This window comes from Poeciliopsis prolifica, unplaced genomic scaffold, assembly GCF_027474105.1.
Source record: "Poeciliopsis prolifica strain line A6 unplaced genomic scaffold, Auburn_PproV2 SCAFFOLD001, whole genome shotgun sequence".
NCBI lineage: Eukaryota > Metazoa > Chordata > Actinopteri > Cyprinodontiformes > Poeciliidae > Poeciliopsis > Poeciliopsis prolifica.
In genome coordinates, this window is record NW_026562376.1 from 9,973,427 (window position 1) to 9,995,953 (window position 22,527).

Below are 22,527 nucleotides of genomic sequence, written 5' to 3' on the forward strand. Positions count from 1 at the left end.
AGCTTTTCCAAGTATATTACATTATAAGAACAATGTTTTTTTATTTTTTTTAAAGAGATTTTATGTGATAGACCAACACAAAATAGGAGACAGTTGGTATTTGAAAATCCAATAAGGATTTTCAAAGTTTTTTTTAGAATTGAGTATTTGAAAAGTGTTGTATGTTGTTGCTTCTGCCCTATTTGCCTTGAAACCAAAATCCAGCACAAAACAGATCCAACATGCTGGAAAGGTCAGGGATAAAAGCTGGGATGATGCATAAAGCAGGGTTGAGGTTTGAAGCTGGATCTCAAACTTCATACATCTCACTGAGCAATGCTTAATCAATCCATCATACTAAAATGAAGAGTAAACTAAACTAAGTGAGCTTACAGGAGCTGTGAAGTACAGCTTCGCTTACCATTCAACATCCCTACAGATTGATGTCTCTTCAGCAGCCGAGCAACCAAATCCCAGCACATGAGTTTCGCTTTACAATACATCGTACATATAAATAAACAGATATGGGAGTGCAAATAAAAGCATAGACAAGAGTCGAACTGACCCTGATTGACAGTCACTTTTAAAAGCAGACACAAAGTAAAATAGGTAATAAAAGAATCATATAAACGTAACTAAGAGAAATATCCTTAGCTGACTGAAGCAGCTTGTTGCATTATTTGTTCTCTTCCTCCCGTTTGGCTGATTATCGAGAGAGAGCGAGAGATTGAAACAACAAAGTCGGACGGGGCAGTCATGATTAAACATTAAGGCTCCAGTGAGTAAAGCAAATTAGATGTGGCAGCATCCAGGAAATCCCTATCAATTCATCTGTATCTATTCATCACCACCCACGACAGCAGGTGATTACAGTAACTAAACGCTCCCGTCTGCCGATGACAGGTCTTTGAGGTCTCTGAAGCAGATACTGCCAAAGCATTTCTCTTTTTCATCCCGTCTCTCCTCCTGTAAATTAGTCTGATAATGCTACTTTGCTCACTGTATATCTTCCCGGTGGGGACTCTTCCCCCTTTCATTTAAATTCCAGATGGACTCCCTGTACATTTCCTGGCAGCTGTTTGACTCCAGAAAAAAAGCGTCTTAAACAAAGCAAGCATGCAAGAGGAGCCGTGGGGTGGTGGGGGAGGAGGAGGTGTGTGTGTGTGTGTGTGTGTGTGTGTGGGGGGGGGTGTGTGTGTGTGTGTGTGTGTGTGTGTGTGTGGGTGTTGGGTACGGGGGGAGGCTAAATGGAAAACATTTCCTCTCCTTTCTGTTTCTTTTTTCGAGGACGCTCTTTTCCCCCCTCCTGGCGACTAAACACTGAACTTTTGAAGAGAACAAAATCCTCCCGGATTTGGAGTAAAATAGTGGTGGCCCCATTACAGAGGAGAGCCTGTGCACACTTTGGCTGCTCAAGGCAATGATTTTATGCTTCTTAGAACAGTAGAGCTATATAAATCAAACAAAGCAAAACATGTTCAGAGTGCTCCATGTCCCAACACTCCCAAGGTCACAGTTCACAACTAATACAGCATGAAGCCCTGGAAAGTGTTCAGGTTAAGTTCATTTGATCTATTCAGTTCCATTATGCTTGTTCAGCCTACCTACAGACACAACCCCTTTTATTTCAATACCCCTTGGTACTAATTGTCTTCAGAAGTCACTAATTAGTAAACATACAAAACACCATACATTAAAGAAAACTAATCGTGTGCTGTCTCTTGCTTCTCTTGCTTTTTTTGCTTTTCGATCGTGTAACTGAGGCAGAAATTCACTTTCCAGCATGATAGTAGCCCTAAGTATACAGTCAGAGCTACGGTTAGAATGGCCCAGTCAAAGTCAAAACATAAAGGCACCTGAGAATCTGTGACAAATAAAAAAATTGTGTTCACAAAATCTCCCCGTACAATGTCAATTGAGATAGTTTGGAAAGAAGACTAAGCATCGAGGCAGACAGTATCTAGATGTGCAAATGAGATAGAAACATATCTCAAAATGACTAGCAGTTCTAATTACAGCAAGCATGATTCAACTTGCTTCTAAACATAAAATGAACATAAATTCCTGTCACGGCTTTCAAATATCTTTGGTGAAAATCTTTGAAACTGATGTTCTGTCCATTTTGCAATTATACACCACATTTTGTTGGTCTGTGAAATAAAATTCAAATACAATCAAATTTGTGTTGTGTTGTAAGGGTTGTGAAGGGTTTTGCAAAGCACACCTAAAAGTACCTATTTTCTGTAATAGTCAAAAAAGCAACTGAAAATGTTTTAGAACACAATTTGTCAATTGGTATCCAATCCCAATCCTACATAGTTAATATCCTGCAATTTTATGCATTCCTGGTCCACATATCTTTCCTTCAACAACCAACAAGCACAAATAACCTTACCTTGGAAGAAAGATGACATTATGGAGGAAGTTCTCAAAAGCTTTTAAATAGTAGTGGTCATGCTTGTTCTTATCCTTTTCTTCGGAAGTGTTCTGGCAAGGACAACACTGTTCCATTTTTTCCCCAGGCAGGGTAATTTTGGGGGGGGTTAGGTGATCTTTCCCCTCTGTGGGCTCTAATGATGGGCTCCGGATTGGTAACTTCAGCTCTGTTTGAAAAGTAATACCAATGTGGAACGACCTTTAATAAAAGGCAGTTTTCAAGTCTCTCAAGTTCAAACAGCAACAATTTGCATATTTCATAGGAATTTTGTGTAATAACCTTTGGAGCAGTAATTATGCTTGTAGAGCTCCTGGTCCTCATGCTGCCGCTGCCAGCGCACCAGGTAGTAAATGTGATTGCCATTGGGAAAAACTGGAGGTGACCACTTCACTAGCAACTTGGTTGAAGAGTTGGCATATGCATGGGCATCTTTGGGCACAGACGGCACTGTAACAAACCAAAGTCATGTTGCGTTGTCTGTGATCACTGAAAAAATGAGAAAGACTGCTGTTCAGACTTACATGAAGGTCGCGTGCGGATATAAATGATGTCGCTCTTCGCCCCAGAGATGTGTTCGTCCTTCATCTGCAGGGTGGTGGCTTTCACATAAATGGCGTACTGGGTCCAGGGCTTGAGATATTGAAGAGTAAATTTGGGATCTGTATTTTTGTCCTGTGGAAGGTCTACGTCCACCATGTGCCAGCTATTGGAGCCACAGCCATCCTGGCCATCAAACTCTGTGATATTCTGGGAAGGTCTGAAAGAGAACCAATTCAAATCTTTGGTACAAATATGCAAAATGTCAAATTAGAATTTGGCAATCAAAAGTCATGACACACCCTGTACAAACCGATGTGTGATGAGGGGTTTTTTAAAAAAATTGTTATGAAATTGTTGAGCACTTACGACTCCTTGTAGTAGACTATGAAGCTTAAGAGATCTCCACGGTCGGAGACTTGGTAGCGTTCCCACGTCAGCGTGATCGTGTTGCTTGTTGTAATGTTAGACTTGAACTTCAAGGTGTGACTTTCACCTGTAATGACAAAGCAGACCCCCCTCTCCCAGTTAGACAACTTAAACTGCAATATGACTTGTTTCTCAGCTGTTTTTCTCAAAAGTCTCAAAAAAGCAAGAACTCTGGACAATAGAACAAAAGCACTCTTTATCTGATTATAACACTATTTGCAGTACAGCTTCATCACTTATCTGTAGTACCCTGCAAAACATTTTCATATGGTATGGATAGAGGCTAGTTGGACAGGCTTTAAAGAAAGATTAAACTGCTGCCTCACACTCCACAGTTTTAAAATTGCCCGTGTCAACTGGAGCTTTGTCAGAGGAGCCTTAAGGAGACTGCAGCAATAGCAACTGTAGCATTTGCAAATAATGAATATATTACATCAACTCTCCAAATTAGAACTAAGCAACCATGGAAAATAAAATCACTGCTGATGAGAAGTGCATTGGATTTCATACAACTGGAGGAGAAAAACACAAATCCAAAAAGCATGAAACAAGCACAATGTAATTTAGATGAACATGAACTTTGGCTGATAAAACAACACAAGGAAGAAAACAGATGTGGTATCTATTAATTTGGGACCAAACATCTGAAATTGCAGGGCGTTTTTTTGTGAAGAACAGCTGAATATAGCTGTAATGAGTTTAGCTCAGTCTCAGTTTATGTATGGCAGACAACAGGTGCCATACATAAACTGTACAACCCATAATTATTATTTATGTGCCTCTGTGCTTCTTTAAAACAACACTGAAAGAAACTGGACAAAAAAATAGTTCACTTGATGCATGCTAACTAGCAATTAAGCAAACCAAGCTGATTGCTCAGGAACCCCCCTCCCCCCAAAAAAACCGTGTTTTAGTTAAAAGAAATGCAAACCAAACTAGGCATTGCATTATATTATGGGAGAAGAAATTAAAAAATTCATTTAACCTTTTCAGGTTTGTAGTTTTAAGAAAATATAAAAAACACATCCTCCTTTGGATGATACCTAGTTTAAATAACATGTTATTTGCTCACACAAATTCATTCAAACATGACTTCTCCATATATGATATGAAACTGAAATAAAGGCAAGAAAGCAAAATCATCATGTAGGTTTGAAGAAGGATCCAGACATTTTGTCTCAGAAACCTTAAAGACAAAGATCAGGGAAAAACTCTTGGACAAGAAACCTTCTTGAGAGAAATCTAAATCACCTAAAAGCTTATTCATAAAAAAAATAAATAAAAAAAAAGTCATAATCACAATAAATATATGGAGTCAACCCAGATTTCTCACTGCATTGCGATTGCACAAATCAAGCAAGGTAGACTTACGGAGAAAAATACCCCTAAATGATTATTACTACTAATTATTTTGAGTTGTTGAGAGTTTAATTTGAAACTAAATTACAAATTTGATTAATTGCACAGCTCTAAGGCAGTTGGATGTAGTTATAAGCTAACCTAGAATCCTTTTAGTCTTAGCTTTTCAGTTATAACATTAGCTAATGTAAAACAGGCCAGAAGTCTAATCTCTGGTGTTCTTGGTGATCTAATATGGATTATTTTTTTAGGCTTTCCAGGTCACAGAGATATGCAGAAACACTGGAATATCCTGTCATGCAAGCCTCCTTTAAATAAGTCCTGCAAAATGAAAATATGACTGTAAGGAGGCACAATATGACATTTTTAACACATTTTTTGACTTCAGCAAAATGTTCACTCACAGCTGGCCCGTTCACCATTGTAGCGGAAATCACCCTCTTCTGGCTTTACAGTTATGCCCGTTTTTTCCCACATGGCGTGAATCTCAGACTTGCAGAGCTTCGGGTTTCCACGGAAGAAGAGACGCCCTGCCTGAATAGTCAGGTTGTGCTGGGTCCAATTCCACAAGGACTGCAGATTCTGGTTGTTGACGGCGGAGAACGAATATGTGCTGATAATGAGAGAAGATAAGCAGACGATCACAAACATGTTGCAACAAGTTATTTTTCTTAAGCAACTTGTGTGTAGCAACGGACAGTTCAAATGGTAATGAAATATCGTTAAACGTAACAGTGTTGTGCACCAAAATGGAAGAGCATAAATATGGGCTCCGAATCGTGTGTCTTCCTAACAATGAGTGTCATGTCAACACTATTAGCAGCAGCGGTCCAAGCATAAAGGTTCCAGAGGGAAGGGAATGTCTGCCATCCTCAACAGCATTCCTTGGAGAGAAACTTAACACCGGGAGAAATGATAACAAGAGGGACACAAGGCTTTCCCATGACCCCCTCAGCTAAAGAAAAAAAGCTCTGCTCTGGATCTAAGGCTGCTGCTGATATCCAAATAGAGACATTAGCAAACGTGAGCCTTTCCAGTCTGCTTAGTTGCCACTTATAATGTTTTCAAACACACATCGCTATCTGGAACCAGACACGAAAAGCTTAGTACGAAGGTTAGACTAGCCTGATAAAAACGAGTCCCTTGTCCTATTCTTTTTCCTCCAGAGGGATCGTGGTCTTTACTGTTGAGAAATGATTTCTTCCTGGAGGCGTGGACTGTATGGAAGTTTTAAATTTTACCCAATTGCTAACATTTGTCTGTGACGTATGCGATGCTCCAATTCGACACTTACCGGAAATTGCCTGCACTTGTAAACTACCATCCTCTACTGCAAAGCGAGAAGTACTAATCCGAACGAGGAGGCTATTAATGTTAATTCAATATTTGGAAGCGTGATCAACATGGACAGAAAGAGTAGAAAATCACTGTCATTGTTCACAACTTCTCTCTCTATTTGCTGACTGGCCTAGTTTTACTTCAATAAAAGTAGTCTTTTCCCTCATTATAAAATGTTTTTGTTGGTTTTAAACAAACATCTACCCAGCCACATGTAAAAATGGATAAATAATGTTGATATAAAGCTGTTAAATGTTTGAGGGCTCCACACACATTAATGCAAAAGTAAAACACTGTTTTTGGACAGTACTGATTGCTGCCTGAGACAATGGAGAACATCCTTTGCTCTCGTATTTTTAAAATTGTGCATAGATGACCAGGTTCACACAGCCTTACTCTTCAATAAGCTCCTTCCCGTTGATGTATCGGAGGCTTTTGAGGAAGGACAACGAACTGAGAGAGTGAGAGTGTCGAATTTTCACATAGCCCATCACTGTCTGGATCAGTCCCATGAAGGTCTCCAGCTCAGAGGCTATATTAACTGTAAAGAGTAGATACAGAAAGCAAATATGCACTGAAATTATTCCCAGATAACCATTGCAACTAAACCATATGAAAATGAAATGCAATTAAACATCTTTTTAAAAATTGACAGCTAGAAATAGGTTATGACTGGATTGATTTAGGGAGGGCTGAATATATATGCACACCACACGACTCAGTATATATATTTTTTGAAATCATGTATTATTTTCCGTGCAATTCACAATTATGCATTACTTCATTGACACAAACTCTCTAATTCTAGAAAACAAAGGCAAATATACAGAGTGAGAACATAATGTCTCTACAAAACAAAACAGAGACAATATGTTTTCTCCTCAAAGAAAAAAAAAATCCTCTTTACTGTGCTCAGTTACTTTTGTAGCATTTCTAGAATTAACCACCAAACACTGCTGTTGTGTAAAAGAGCACACGGTTTTAGAATCACTCACTTCCGTTGCGGATGTTGATGACCAGATTGCCTTCGATGACAGTGCACTCCTTCAGGGACTGAGCAGCATCCACAGAATCAATAACAGACGACGTACAGAACTTGTCACACAGACCATTGCAAGCGGTGCACAGCATGCTGCACACGAGAAAGCCAAAAGGAGAGAAAAGGGATTGGGGTTGGGGAGAAAGGAATTAATACAAAAGAAAGAAAGAACATCTTTTTTGTGACATTTTCTACCTCGCACTGAAATAATTTGTCTTCTCTCAGCCCAAAAGCATTCCAGAGGATTCAGGCAGATAAATTCAGGGAATGATAAAAGGTCACTTCTCACACGGACAGTTTAATCTTTTATAGAGCCTCAGCTGAACTGTTTCGTGAGAGAGTGACTCACTGTTTCAACCTTTGAGACAAAACACATGCAATGGCTAGAAACAGATTCAGCAACTAAGAGACAGGCCCAAAAGACAAATCAGCAAGAGAAATAGTGAAAAATGAAAGTTTTTTACAAAAGTACTTACACCTTCACTGTATTTTTTGGAAACTTTATGTGACAGATCAACACAGAATAAAATATTATAGTGAATGGAAGGAAAAGGGCACATGGCTTACAATTTAATATGTGTTGCTGCAAGTAGGGGAGGATATGGGTTGGACCTGGCAGGTCCAAACGTATTGTGAGGGTCTGCAGAGAACATTTGGCAGAGACTCCTGTCAAAAGGACCTTCAACTCCCACCCCCGGCAGAACTTTGAACACTTCCCGGGGAGGCGGGGGACCTTGAGTTGGAGAGGGCCATGTTCCGTGCTTCCATTGTTGAGGTGGCTGACCGGAGCTGTGGGAGCTGTAGGGTTACTTGTCGTTGCAGTAACCCTACAACCCGCTGGTGGACACCTGCTGTGAAGGACGCTGTCGAGTCTTATCAGGCCTTTTTGGCCTTTGGGTCTCTTCCAACAAAATATGACACCTCTGGTCCACCATTCAGCATTTCAGGAAGGTGAAGCAGCAGTTCTCTCTCTATATTCAGGATGTCATGGATCAGTGGACAGAACACTGTGAAGACCTCCTCAATCTCACCATCAGCTCTCCTAATGACAAAGTGTAGTCTGGTGACCTGGGATCAGGCTCTTCAGTCGCTGAGGTCACTGAAGTGCTTCTCGTTCGCAACATCCCAGGGGTTTATGAGATTTGCTGTGCTGTGGGATTGTGTTGGTTTATGTGGCTCTGTAACATCATGTTGGCTACCACCCCAGTCTGCAAAGGGGGACTGCAAGAACCACTTTTTTGACTTGTATTTGTAAAAATATTTAAAACTATATGTGAATTACCTCTCACTTTGCAAATTTGTGCCACCTTCTGCTGGTCAATTACATTAAGAGATTTAGTGCGTGTGACAAGTAAAAACTGAGGACAAAGTTCTAAGTTCTGGGTTTGCATGCAAAGGAAGTAGAATAAGGTGTCCCTGGTGAGTGTTTGTAAAATCTACCAGTGGTGTGAGAGTTGAGAACAAGGCTCTGTGCTGAGGACATTTTACTGTACAGACAGTCTAACCATGAATCTTTAATAGTTCAGCACCATGTTAACTTCCTACGTCATGAACTACTTTAGGAAAAGATCCATGTTAAGAGTTGGGGTTAGGTAAAGTTCAAGTCAAGGATGCCTTATGCAAAGAATGTATAATGCAGAAGTGCTTATTGGTTACAAGTTCCTTTAAAGTCTGAATACATCAGTGTAAGCACACACCTGTTCATGGGAAATTTCACCAAGAAGCAGTTCTGTGTGAGATTCAACAACACAGCAATAGAAAAGAGATGTTGTTCATACCTTAAAAGATTCTTTGGCAAGGCTGAGCCATGTATTTAAAAATCATATATTACATATGTCACCTCTCTTGGCATTACCCCGTAATAAGAAACAAGTCGGAGGTGTGTGTCCTTACCGGTCAGTTTCATTGCGAGTGAAGCCAGAGGGGCAGTCATTCATACATTCTCTGTTGTGGATGACAAAGGGATTGTCGTTGGAGAGGTGCACTTCAGAGCACTCCCTCTTGGTGATGCAGCGCCAGCCCTCGAACATGAAGGTGCCTTCAGGACAGTCCGACACACAGCGACCCTCGTGTTTGTAGTGGACGCACGCCGAGCAGGCCATGTCGTTGTTGGGTTCGGAGCAGCCTCCCAAGCACTGACTGTGGCAACACTCCCCATTGTCCATACAAGCCAACTTACACTGCTGAGGACACACTGTGGTGGACATAGACATACATGAGAAGGAAGTTAGTATTAGATGAAACCAAAAAAAAAAAGTTGGCACAATTAAACAACAAATAGACAATGTCAGACAATCTGTGGCAATAGCCTAAGTAAATATTTTTATACTGCTTTGAATATCTTCTAAGCTTGTTTTATGTCACTGTACTCTAAATGACATATATGTTTGAGAAAAAAGAGATGTACCATTGTAAGAACAACAAATCAGCTACACAGACAAGTGTCAGTGATGTGACATTTCTTCAACCACTTTTCTCACTTTTTAACCTAATTTTCAAATATATTTTGATAAGCTCACCATTTCATATTATTTCAATGCTGAATGGTCCCATATTAGCATAAGATCACACTTTAATTTGCTTAATTTCTTTTCAATATTACTTAACGTACATCATTAAAAGTTACAAAATGTAAAAAAGAAAAATCAAATGAAACGTTGACGTAGTTTATTGACAAAATCCCGAGCTTGTATTGCCACAGTGCTGCCACTATTATAATGAGAGCAATTCTGATGTTTGGCTCATTCCCTTTACAAACATGAAGAAGGAAGAATAATCAAAAACATGCCTAACTGGAACCGCTTCACTGTCACATCTGTAAATCTGCTTGTACATGCATTTTTTTGATATGAGGACAATCTTATCCTTTAATAATGACTCTCTCTACAACTTATTGTTTGGAGGTTAGGGACACAACAAGTAAAAAGGGTTTTGTCAGTTAAAGTTGTGGGAACTTACATGTTGCAAATGACATGGAAAACCATCAAGATTAAAGTAAAATGAAGACATTTTTTTATAAAAATGGATGCATATTTGAACAAAAACAAGGTCAAAAATTATCATGAGTGTTGCGATAGCTTCTGAAACCATTACTCCAAAATAAAGCATGGACATCAGCATGGGAAAATGTGTAAAATTCAATATTTTTTTCCTATTAGAATAAATATTTAGCTATAGGACAATAAAGGCTTGAATAAAACTGTTTCTTTAAAGCAAGAAAAATGGCATCTTTCCTGATTTAGAGAAAATAAGTTTGGGCTGTTTCAAATTAGGTTTGAGCAACAGAACTATTAAGATGTTCCTCAGTGTTTACTGAACATCACTGAGAACAGAAGGTATGCAAAACTAAAGCAGGTGATTGACAATTAGTTTTTGTAAAAAAAAAAAAAAAAAAAAAAGTCCAACCTGAACCTTGAAAGGATTGAGCGTACACAAATTACACTTGATCTTTTCTTTATTTTTTTTTATTTTTTTAAAAGCAAATAAGTGGTGTCAAAAAGTGTTTTCTGGTACACAAAGACCATGTTGAGTCACACCTTCTGAAGAAGGAATCACTTTGGTTGTTCTCTAAGTAGATGGCCATATGAAAAAGATCTTCTGTTCTCATATGGATGAAAACAGAAGTTCTTCAAACATTAGCATGCTCTAATTGTTGTCTTAATCACAGATCAAACTGTGTGGTTTTCTTTTCATATGGATGCAGCAACACAGAAAAACATGATGATATTAATTGTGCTGCAAAACCAAATTTTCCATGTGGCCAATAAGACTAAACTACATTGAAATAACAGATTTTCTGGTTACTTAGAAACTGCGTTCATGTTCAAAACAAACTTTTTTTAAAATCATTTTCCTAAAGTATGTTGTTGACTTTCTCCCAACCCTCTATAAGGTGAATTATGATGTGCATGTGATGCATACATGCCCAACCTGCTTGGTTTTACAAGATTTCATACAGATCATAATTTAGTTCAGACTGTAAATCAGTCCAAGACATGTTGCCCGTTATTGTGTATCATCCAATACAACAATCCAGCAGAACAACTGCGCCAAGGAGCAGAGCCAGCTGTACTGCCGTTTCACAGTACAGCTTAGAAAGATATCAATCACCTTCACTCCCATTCTCAAACACTTTACGTTTTTTTTCTCCTTACGTTCTGTCAAATTTAACAATACTGAGGTACAAAAAAACCCAAATCAGTTTCTTTAGGCAGTTGTAAACTTGTTGTTATTGTCTTTTTTGGTCTTAAAAGTTGAGTTAGATAAAGACTAGTTTGACAAGTTTGGTAGCTGTCCAGTTATTATGGATTAGATCCACTGCAAAAGCCAAAGACTTTTCTTTTTTAAACAACAGCATCAGATATCAACACATGCTAGCTCTCGCATAACAGCTGGGATCTGATTGGAATTACTATGCTGACGTTAGTGCGGTCAGCTTAGGAAGAGTAGTGTTGCACATTTGCAAGCGCTGAAGGAAAAAAAAAAAGAAAGACAGAATGGGGTTCATTTTCTTGGAAATCTACCAAAAGGGGGCAGCCAAAGCAAACTATAATGAGCCTTCTCCTTAAAGGATGTCTGCTCCCTCAGAATCATTTTAACAGATTCCTCAATGCGGAAAAATTCCAAACATGCATGTCTTCTGCCAAAGGAGAGCGGAGCAGGAGTGGGTGGGGGGGATCACTGTCTTAAATCCATATAAGTCAACCGGGTTTCGCTGCCCAACCAAACAACCCCATGGTATCAAGGATACAATCTCCTATTTATAGATGCTCCTAATGCAGGCCTATTTCCACACTTCTGCTCACTACACATAGCTATGCAGGTCATTATAGGTTTCCACCTCTTTAAAGAAGTGGGACTTCCTAACAAGGGGTTCCTCTGAACGGTAGACGTCAGCGTCCCGGTTGTTCTCTAAGTAGATGGCCAAGAATAAACATGATGCATCAGAAGGCTTGAGTTTCAACCATGTGTAAGTTCAGACAGTGTTGTGTTAAAAAAAAAAAAAAAAAAATGCTGAAAGATGGGACCTCAGACTCAAACGGTGGGAAAAGAAACCATCACTATAATCTGAGCCAAATACGTCAAACTGCGGAGAGTGGGGGTAGGGAGGTTCAGCATGTTGTTCTCCTCATACAGTAGTTACACAACTCCTCTCCCTCCTGCTCTCTCCCTGAGCAAACACAGCCAGGTCAGACACCAAAACCCAAGCATCAGCTTGCCCCGGCTGTTTACCAGAGCGCTGCGACACAAGGATCGACTGGGTACATTTCATCCATAGTAAACAAGAGAAGTCTCCACACTCAGTTTGCTGCTGCTGGTAAATATACCAGCAGCAGAAAGTGACTGAAGGACAGACAAGTCTATAACATCAGTGGTTGTTATCCCAAAAGGTGGCAGGACTATGTGAAGAATGTCCAAAATGTTGGAGGCCACAGAGTACTTAGATAAGTTGCCATAGGAATTAATATTAGCTCCCAGCTAAATAGTATGAAACATTTTTTTTTACCAACTGCCTACCAGACTAACCTTGAGTTCTTTATTTATAAAATAGGACTTTTTAGCACAGATCGCAAGATTCCAACGCTGTCGACTATCAATTGCTTGATTTCTTCTTTTAATAAGGTCTTTACCTGCTACAACAACATCCACACTTTAATCTCTGGACACTGTCACAGGAGTCCTGTATATTTTGCAGATGCAACTGTAAATCTAACAAACCTGTCTCTTTTTGAAGAAAAGGGGCTTTATTCTGGCAGTCTGCTGTCATTAACTTTAACATCTGACATGCTAACTGAGTCCTGCAGAGTCCGAGATGGAGCTCTTGGGGTTTCCACAGCGTCTTGAAGTGCTAAAGGGTCTGACCCTGAGGTGAACTTGGTGGGATGTACTCTCCTGGGGAGCCTCTGACTGTCTTAAATGACTTTTAAAGAATAATCTCTCTCATTGTAAAGTGCTGCACAGAAAATATCCGAAAATGTCCTCAAAGGGATATTTGAGGATTTCCAAAGCGAGATTTTTGTTATGCTAAGAGCAACTAATAATATATCTTATAAGCATCTTAGTGTCTTTATTAAGTGTACATCCTGATTAGTTGGCCATGGAGGATATAGCCAGCAGCTATGCAGATAGAGGCTTAAGGTCAAAGCAGACTTCTACTATTTTAAAACTCTTTAAGTTTCAAAAACGTCATAGAAATTTCTGCAAATGCCATTTTTTAAATATTTAAACTACTATCATATTTGCATATGTTCCGTTATGAACTTGAAAATCAATGATCATTTACACAGGAGCTGGAGGTAGGAGGCAGTGTCCCACCAAAGAACTTCCTGTGTGAAACGGGTACTGAGAAAGACGCATTTATAGTATTTACATTTTCCCTGCATGAAAAGCAAGGAGCTATTAAAATCAAGAAATTTCTAATTACTTAACCGCTGTAAACGTTTTTATTGTATTTCTCAAAAAATATGCTTATTGTATATTACATACAAGGTGCATCAAAGAAAATGCACAAAATAAATGATCAAAATGCCAGTCAGACAGTCACATCAGTCAATGTCAATGATAAAATCTGACATACCTTACTGACTATTAAAGCTTCAATATATTTTACTGTAAACAGGTAATAACTACATGTTTGAGAAAAACTGGGAAAATGTAAAAGATATGAAAGTTATTCTATTTCGTTTGCTCTGATAACATTAATACAGTGTGAGGAGAGCAATCTGTTCTCCATAAACAATATCCATTTACCTTTGATTACACCAAGAACAGTAAATACTCTAGAGCAGGTATGCATGACATTAGATAAAGATATTTTTACTTTCAACATTTCATCATTATGTGATGTGGGCATCAGTTTAGACACCATTCAACAGACTGAATATCTTATCAATATGCAAAGTTTAAATGCATCACAATTCAAGATAATAACCAAATGAATCTTGGTTTCTAAGCATTATGATCAATACACATTCTAATTTAGTGATATGTTGAGTAGTCCTCACTTTAAATTGATTCTAATTTCTAATTGATTGTTTTTGTGAGAATTAATTACTATTATTATGTTGTCAATATATTGCACGGCCAGTCCAGGACATCTTTATGTCAAAGGTGAAGTATTAATACATATTCTGAAGCTACAAAGGAGCAATCTGCCAAAAGTTTATGTAGAATTGCTCGCTTGCTGTTGAATTGAAGTGCGCAATATGTCTATGAAATAGCTGCAAATGAAAGGATGAAGATACCAGTGCAGCAAAGCACCTCATAAAAATTCAAGTCATGCCCTGTTTGCTTAAGTGCATGCTGTCTTAAGTAGTCTGCTACACACTGCTTTCACGTAGATGCTGGCGACATGTTTACTGCCAGCATGCCACTGCCACATCTGCACGCGAGGTGTGATGTGCAAATAGAAAAGATGCTCGAAATTACACAGTTTTTCTCGAACTGAACAGTTAGAGGTGTCAGTCACAGTAAAACACAAAAAAGGCCTGATGGAAGATTAAATGTTTCATTCTTCGTGGCACGTCAAAGCGCAGCATGTTTTTCCCGTGTCATAGAAGGTAAGTAGGAAGCGTGACAGACTGTTGGGAAGTCATTCATTATTCACACTGGGACTCTGGGAGTGAGGGAGAGAGAAAGAAGAGAGTGCAGAGGAGAAGAAGAGGGAGGAGCTAGGTTTAAATGATTGGTATGTGTTGGACCAATAGTGGCCGGGCAGGGGAGGTCCTAATCCCAGTGACTGACATGTTATTGAGTCTGAAGCAGAGATGGTAAACAAGTCCTCTCTTGAGCAGGCGTTGGGAGGGGGAGTCGTAACCATAGTGATTAAGCATTGCTTTTCCACGGATTCAGAGGAACCATAACTTACGGAAAACCTTGAACAGTTCGTCACAACGAGCTCATGCCACTACAAGCTTTCATGTTGTTATTCCTGCAAATACGGCTGACATTTCCATAGAGGATTAGTTAATTAGTTCTATTTGTAAAAAGACAATATTCATTTGTCGTATCCTGTATCCTGTATTTTATTCTATTATAATAAAATACAGGATAATTCATCTACATTTAACTGATAATTTACTAAAATACAGTATTTAAAAAAAAATGGGAATATCACTGCTGTGATTAATTTGCAAAAATATAAATAGTAGCCCCCTAAAGATTTCTTCTCTTTTTGCTTTATGTACCACACTTACATGCTTCAGATAATCAAACAAATGTTAATAGAGAGAGAAAAAATGTTTTAAGTTGAGAAATTCAAAGAAATCCGGCTCTGTGTGAAAAAGTAATTGCTACCTAAACCTGTTAAGTAGCAGGTCACTCTTGATGGAAACAACTTCTAATAAACAACTGCACTAACTAGCAATTAGTTTTGTTTACATTACTGTTACCGCTCTTCTTTGCAGAGTTGTTTTAATTCAGCCACGTCACAGGCTTTACTTGCAGGAAAGGCCAGCCACAGCATCAGATTTTAGTTCAGACTTTAAATAGGCCCTTTTTAAATCTTCATTTTGTATCCTTATTTTGGTTCATTAATTAGTTAGCTAATCAGAAGTAGATGTTCTGCTGGGCTTTGAATCACTGTCCAGCAGCACAGCCCAACTGCACAAAGCAAATCCAGACCATCGCACTACAGTTTGAGTTTGAATTATGTTTTTTTTTTCTCCAGATCCTGAATTAGTTTTATTCCAGATGCAAAGGGAACACACTACTTATCGACGCCTCCATGTTTAAAGCTTTGTAAAACGGGCCGAGCCTTTTGTGTGTTTCTTTGTTAATCATCTCTGAATTTCAAACTTTCAAGGTTGGAGACAAACCCATTACCCCTAATCTATACCAACATATACCCAGCATTTCGAAGGTCCAAAATCACTGTACTTTTTATTTTTTTATATAATTTTAAAGTTTGTATCCTGATCTGAAACATTTAAGTGTGTCAAGAAAAGCAGAAAAAGCATCTGTATGGATGAAGATAGAATTTCACAGTCCTATAGGTCCATTAAGACTTGATTAGATTTATCCCCATTTCACCCCCCTTCCACAGTCTATTCCCTCTGCTGACCACCACACATGCTCTGTGAGGACAACAAGAAGCTGAGGTCAGGTTACGACGTTAGTAGAAGAGGTAGCACAGCAGACATGCAGTAGCAAACATCAAGCCCACTACACGCTACTGCAGATAGGATCGTGGGCTGACTCCTATCACCATCCAAGCCCAAGTCCCTGAGCTGCACAAGTCCACATCCTGATCCGGCAACCCGATCTTCCCCAGGAGCACCCCTACCCCAACCCCCGCACTGGTGGATCACTCCAGACACTTGTTTAAACCACATCGGCCCAGACAAATGAAGAAAAAGATGCTTTCTCCAACTCACAGCCAAAGGGAAACCGCATCACAGACTCGTAGTACTGCTACAGTGATAACAGTCTCAAGTGCTGGGATGGGCTGATTTAATCTAAGATTGTGTTTTTCACATTTAGGGCTTCGTTCACCTGCCTGAACGAGTTCAGCCAGATTTACCGTTCTGCTGACTGGAGTGGGTTTTATTTGGAAGGCGTAAACGAAACGTGATTTTCTCATGCGGACAGCTGGCTGAGATGAGATGAACTGTGCACAGAAATGTGTGTGACTGTGTTTCCCAGTCTCTTCCACTCCCGTGCCTTCTAAAGAGCAGCAATGTGTTTTTCACACAACTATGTGCTGGTCTGTGTGTTCAGGCATGCGTGGCATTTCCCCCCCTCACTTGAGCTCAGTCACAACAACAACAACACGCACACCTTCCTTTTGGGCCTTAGGGCTTGGTCCAGAATGCAGCTGCTGTTGATTGAGTGTAGTTACTAAAAGGGCAAAGGTATGCAGCACCTCTACATCTGCCAGAATGTTGAGCTTTTGTCTCTGCAGAAAAGCATTGCTAAAACACTGGAAAATGTGACTAAGATTGGTTTGAATAAGTCTGTTCCAAACATGGTGAGGAATACAATCCTGACAGATGTTCTCATAATCTTTGGCACTAAAATCTAAGCAAAATCAAATAGCACTGTGAATGAATGAATCTGTTCTCATCTACAATAATGTAAAGAAGCTGGTCAGGTAAAAACTGAAAGACTGTGTTCAGCACTGATTAGAGAATTCAAATTGGATCAAGCTGTTTAAGTCTATTCGGACCTGACTTTTGCATGTTGGAAATACCTCCCTTTTAGCTCATTTCTCCATGGAGTCTTATCTGCAGCTGAGATGGCTCTCGGCCGCAAAACCCTTTGTTAAACCAGGAACCTTTCCAACTTATTTTGAAGATTGACACAGGCTGTAGACCCTGTGCAGCATGAAGTCACAAGAAACTGCTGTTCTCTCAGCTTTTCCCCTCAGTGTTGGTGCTGCCTTGGTTAGCAAAACAACATCAACACTGAATAACCAGAAGAGTACAGAGATTCAAAATGTGTTCCTGTATAGATCATCATCAAAATATTAGAGTTTCCAAACAGCTGAGGACTGTTTTGGATGCAATATTTGCAAATTGGTATATTCACTGTTTCATAAGTTTACATTTTGTCGAAGAGATGTGTATTTTGACTGCTGCATGGAGTCTTACTGTGATAGATGCTCACACCTGACACAGACTTTAGCACCTGGGATAGTAAATGTAAATAAGGATTTGAAAGATTTATAGCGACACACGAGAAAGAGAGCAGTGAGAGAAATGTAGATAAATCACAGCTGATATCATTGTCATTATAACACGCACATTGCATGATTTTTTTCAATAAATACAGACCATACAAATCTTTCCATTTTCTGACTATACATTTAAACCATACTAATGATTTAATGAATGATTAACTTATGATAATATCTTTTAAAAAGGAATGTTGTATGTATTGCCATATGTATATGACATAATTTTCCGGTTTCTTCTCAGCGATGAGACAGCATTTTATTCTACTTCAACTCCCACACGCTAACAGAGTTTTATTAACAGGACATGTTCTTCAAGTTTTCCTTGCATATTTTTAGGTGTTTCCTTTGTTGAAAAATGTTTTTTTAAAAATACCTCACTTCCGATATTTGCTTTATTAAATGCAGCATGTTTCCTGGCAGCACCGTGTGAGCTTGGCTGTTGTTGTTTTTTGTTCTGTTAAATGGGTAACTGGTTGGGAAATTATGAGAGAGCGCTAAAAGGACCTCCAGAATAGGCAGAGTCTTAAAAATACGACACTCCAGAAAAACATAAAATTAACAACTTATCGCTCAGTTTGCCTTTGGTTCCGGATATTTGAAGATGCGGTGAAGCAGCTCAGCGGAAACCTTCAGCCTCTAATAGCAAACACTAATTTCTCATCTACCGCAGAACTTCAACAAGCATCTTTTTGGCTCCTCTTGTTTCAGACAAAATGTTTCAGGAGACCACATGCATCACTCTGTTTTACATTTTTACTCTGTCTTAAAAAGTTAGCCTGTAATCGTCAGAGCATCCGAATAGTGGTGGCTCAGATGCCAGGGCCTATTTTTGTAAATGATCATGTACAACTTTGCGACAAATGTTGCCCAGTTTTTGTCTTGGCACGCTGTCTGGCACCGATACTCTCTGCTGGCACGACGTCTGGAGCTATAATGACACATCTTTCTTTAACATCGACTTCAAGGAGGTCCTAGTTGTGCATAAAAATAGCAACATTTTGCCTTAAGCAAAATTTTAAATAAATAGCGGGAGAGTTTTTTACTCACTATTTATTCCAGTTTTAAATTTTTGTTATCCTTATAATAAATTACATTTTTTTATGTACTTTAAATATGTAAATGTTGCCAGATAAGTGGCACCACCAACACAATTTACATAGTAATTTCTGTCTAAATGCAGTTTTCATGTTCTCAAGTAGCAGCGATTGGCTGGTGGTACACACAGACCACAGTGATATATTTTTGCTCCCTTGTTCTTTCTTGAACATGACAGTTGTTTCGCTTTTTATGGAGAAGTGAAATTTAAATGTACACGACCCTTGTAAGGAGAAATAATGTACTTTGCTTCATGTACTTTACATAATGTATTTAATGCGAGACTGTAAATTAAAAAATCTCACAATAATTAATTTGATTATTTAACTCCAAATGTACAACTTTAAGTTAATTATTGTACAGACAATAATTAACAAGTTCTTATTTTTGTTATTTCTGATTATTAGAAATTACAACTAATAAAGGCCTGAATTAATTTTATCAGAAAATTTGAATATCAATTACAATTTACTGAATTATCAAAAATAAAATGAATAAAAATGCAGAATTTTTTGTTATGGTCGTGCAACTCGAAACTTGTCAAGCAGACAGTTATGGATAATCTATGGATAAGCAACAAAATGTTACTGCTAAAAAAGTTGTATGCTTACCAAAGTCAGTATCAAAGTTTATTGATGGACAGTTGAGTGGAAAGAAGAAGTGTGTTAGAAGAAGGTACACATACAAAATGGACAACAGTAACTTTAGCCAGATTGTGACGCACAGCATATTCATGGCATGAACTGCAGCTGGAACCAGTGATTCAAGATCCACACACAGACATAGTCAGATCTTAGGCTACAGGTGTTGCATTATATGTAATGAGGGGTATAGGTTTTAGTCTTCCCAATGACTGTTTAAACAATAGCTTCTGCACTAATAATATATTTTTAAAACATTTTATTTAATGTACTTTACTTTTCTGAGAAACCGTATTAGCTGGGAGCCTCAATAATAAAAATTAACAGAGATAAACACATCAGTCTGTGTGCAATGAATCCATAATAATGTGTTTAACTTTTTAATGATAACAGCAAAAAGCTTCATAATGATAATTTGATTTACTGAGATGCAAAGAGTTAACAACCACTACAAGTCATTGAGATTATTCTCTTTAAAGTGATAGCTTAAAGTTTCTCTACAGGCACTCCAGCTAAAGTTCAATAACCTGATGATAGAGTCCCTGGCAGCATCAAACAACACCAAGGAACTACTAAAAGGTTTTCAAAATCATGAGAGATTTTTAATTTTCTTTCTTTTCAATGTTGTTTCTAGTTCCAATTTTCTCTATTGATAAAACATCAAAAGGACTTGCAGGAACTGCATGGTCAGGTAAATAAATGAAGCTCTCACTGTCAACATGCAAAATGTTAAGGCCAAAGAGGAGTGACTGGTGATGAAAAATACTTGGCAGCATTTAGCACTGACCTGGCTTTTATTTGATCTTTTAACATCAAAGACTGAATCTGAATACAAAATGTGCAGGCAAAGTGACCTAAAGCGTCCCTTTTTATTCAACAGCAAGTCTACGCAGCACAGCAAACCATAAACTTGGAAACAGCTTAACCTTATTAGAAATCAGATAACAGCACTATGCATCTGGATAAAGGTTTGAGCGTAAGAAAAGTCACTGCTTACAAGTTCTTGAATAAACTGGAAGTTATGTCAACTTTTGGTAAGTTTTACATACAAGCACAGCATGAACACAGCTCTGTATTTTCAACCTAAGTTATGGTGTTAATGAGATTTTACCATGACGCAAGTCTCCAATTCTCTTCTGGCCCCAAAGACAAACACTGTAGTCACTCAGCAGAATGCTGAAACCGTAGGAGTGACGAACTGCAGGCCACAATCTAATCTCTACCATATTTGGTTTGGGACAGATGCAGATCAACTACAGTAACAACTATGAGCTGGACTCAAGGGCTTCAGAAGCCAGGCATAAACTGTGAGGTTGGGTATCTGCAGGATTTGGACAGGTCCATGATTTAAAGTTCAGAAGTTGGAGAGGCCAGTAATGGAACAAAGTGTCAGAGCGTGGATAAAGTTTTTCTTTTGTCTTTACTTCCACAAATAGCAAAAGGGGACAGACAATATGGACGAAGCAGGACAGCTGATGAGCTTTAAATGGTCCTGGACTTTGTAGTCTGCGGGTGATGTCATGATTGTATCGTTTATCAATGCTTTTTTAAAACATTGTCTTTACAAAATGGGCAAAGAGGTTATTTATTCCACCTCATTTATTTCTCTAAAGACCGCTTGTCTCTGCCTTACCATCTTATACATGTTCACTTTGTTTTGTCCCTTTTTACCTTAAAAAGTTCAGTCTGAGTGAGAGAGAATGAAACAACATCCATCCATCCACATATTTTTGGTGTGGCCTTTTGGTTTGAGATGCATATGCACTGAACAAATGCAGTGCTGTTTGAGCTCCAAGTGTGTAACTCCATATTCCACCACAAAAGTGTCAAAACATATGAAGCAGCACTTCAGTGAACCAGCATGGGGGATACTTTGTTTGGCCTGTGTGTGTGTGTACATTTTTCGTTTTCAAAAAAGAGCCACGTTCTACTGGAACTTTATTCCTGTTAAAGGGGAGTTTTTTTTGTTGTTGTAATTTTACAGCATGTATACTTGGCATGAAGAATTGCTGTAAAGTCAAAGACACAATGTGGTAATTGTGCAGGAAGAGTGAATGCTGTAACTTAATGACTCGATGCAATCTTTTGAAATTAATTTGAACTGTTTGATAACTGGGATCAATTGGATTTTATGTATGACTGAATTGAAATGACTAGTTTGTAAAGTGCCTCAAAACATGATCTGTTGAAGACTGGTCTCATATAAATAAACTAAATAACTGATGAAATCGGGCCCTTAATCTCTACAGTGCCATATTTTGATGCCAACTCCTCTGCTATGTTTTCCTAAGAGCAGTTGGAGTTCAAGAGTATGAATTATGTAACAGCTTTTGATAAGAGACTACACTATCGCTGGACATAAATATTCAAATAATCTCATAGTTTGACACATTCAGCTTACAATGTATTTAGTCAACGCTGGTGAGGAATTGACGGGAAGCCAAACAAAAAGTGGCCTTTATTTTTACTCTACAGAGAGCCATTATCACAGTGAGCCTTAGGAGAAGCATGTGGATCCAGGGCCAATGGTTGCAGAAATCAGGCCAATTCAAATCCAGACAGGAGCGATACAGTACTTCTATTTTCCAAATAATTGCAGGAGTTATTGTAAAGGGATTGCATCATTTTTTTTTTTGCCACATAAGTCCTCATGTCTGAAAAGTTCAGAGGCCAAGAGATAGAAGTGCTGTTCCGTCCATGATCGCATCCCTCCATGAGAGATTAGCTCTTAGTCGGCTTAAGGAGGAGTCAAGGCACGCACTAGAGGCAAAATGTCATCCCTGCACTGCAGGAGGAAACACGAGATAGGAAATGCAGATCATCATGAGGTGATTCAGGAGTGATGGGCAAAAAGGGGTGGACAGGTTTGATATATTTGATGTAAAGCAGTTCAGAAAAGCACAATAAAAGCTGTGAGGTACAATGTGTGTACCTCACACATTGTCCAATGTGTGAGGTACACAAGAGTTATTAATTTAATTAATAACTCCACCTGTGT

General features: G+C 38.7%; 1 protein-coding gene across 3 annotated transcripts in view; it reads right to left on the minus strand.

The window, feature by feature from the left end:
* Positions 1-22,527, minus strand: part of igf1ra (insulin-like growth factor 1a receptor) — an 88,937-nt gene that overhangs the window by 18,202 nt on the left and 48,208 nt on the right. For all 3 annotated transcript variants that reach the window (XM_055031801.1, XM_055031820.1, XM_055031811.1), the window contains 8 exons: positions 9,012-9,312; positions 7,075-7,211; positions 6,476-6,620; positions 5,146-5,354; positions 3,323-3,449; positions 2,938-3,173; positions 2,696-2,863; positions 2,375-2,582 (listed from right to left, as the gene is read on the minus strand). In XM_055031801.1, the coding sequence (XP_054887776.1) occupies positions 2,375-2,582; positions 2,696-2,863; positions 2,938-3,173; positions 3,323-3,449; positions 5,146-5,354; positions 6,476-6,620; positions 7,075-7,211; positions 9,012-9,312 (1,531 nt within the window). The remainder of the gene's footprint in view (positions 1-2,374; positions 2,583-2,695; positions 2,864-2,937; positions 3,174-3,322; positions 3,450-5,145; positions 5,355-6,475; positions 6,621-7,074; positions 7,212-9,011; positions 9,313-22,527) is intronic.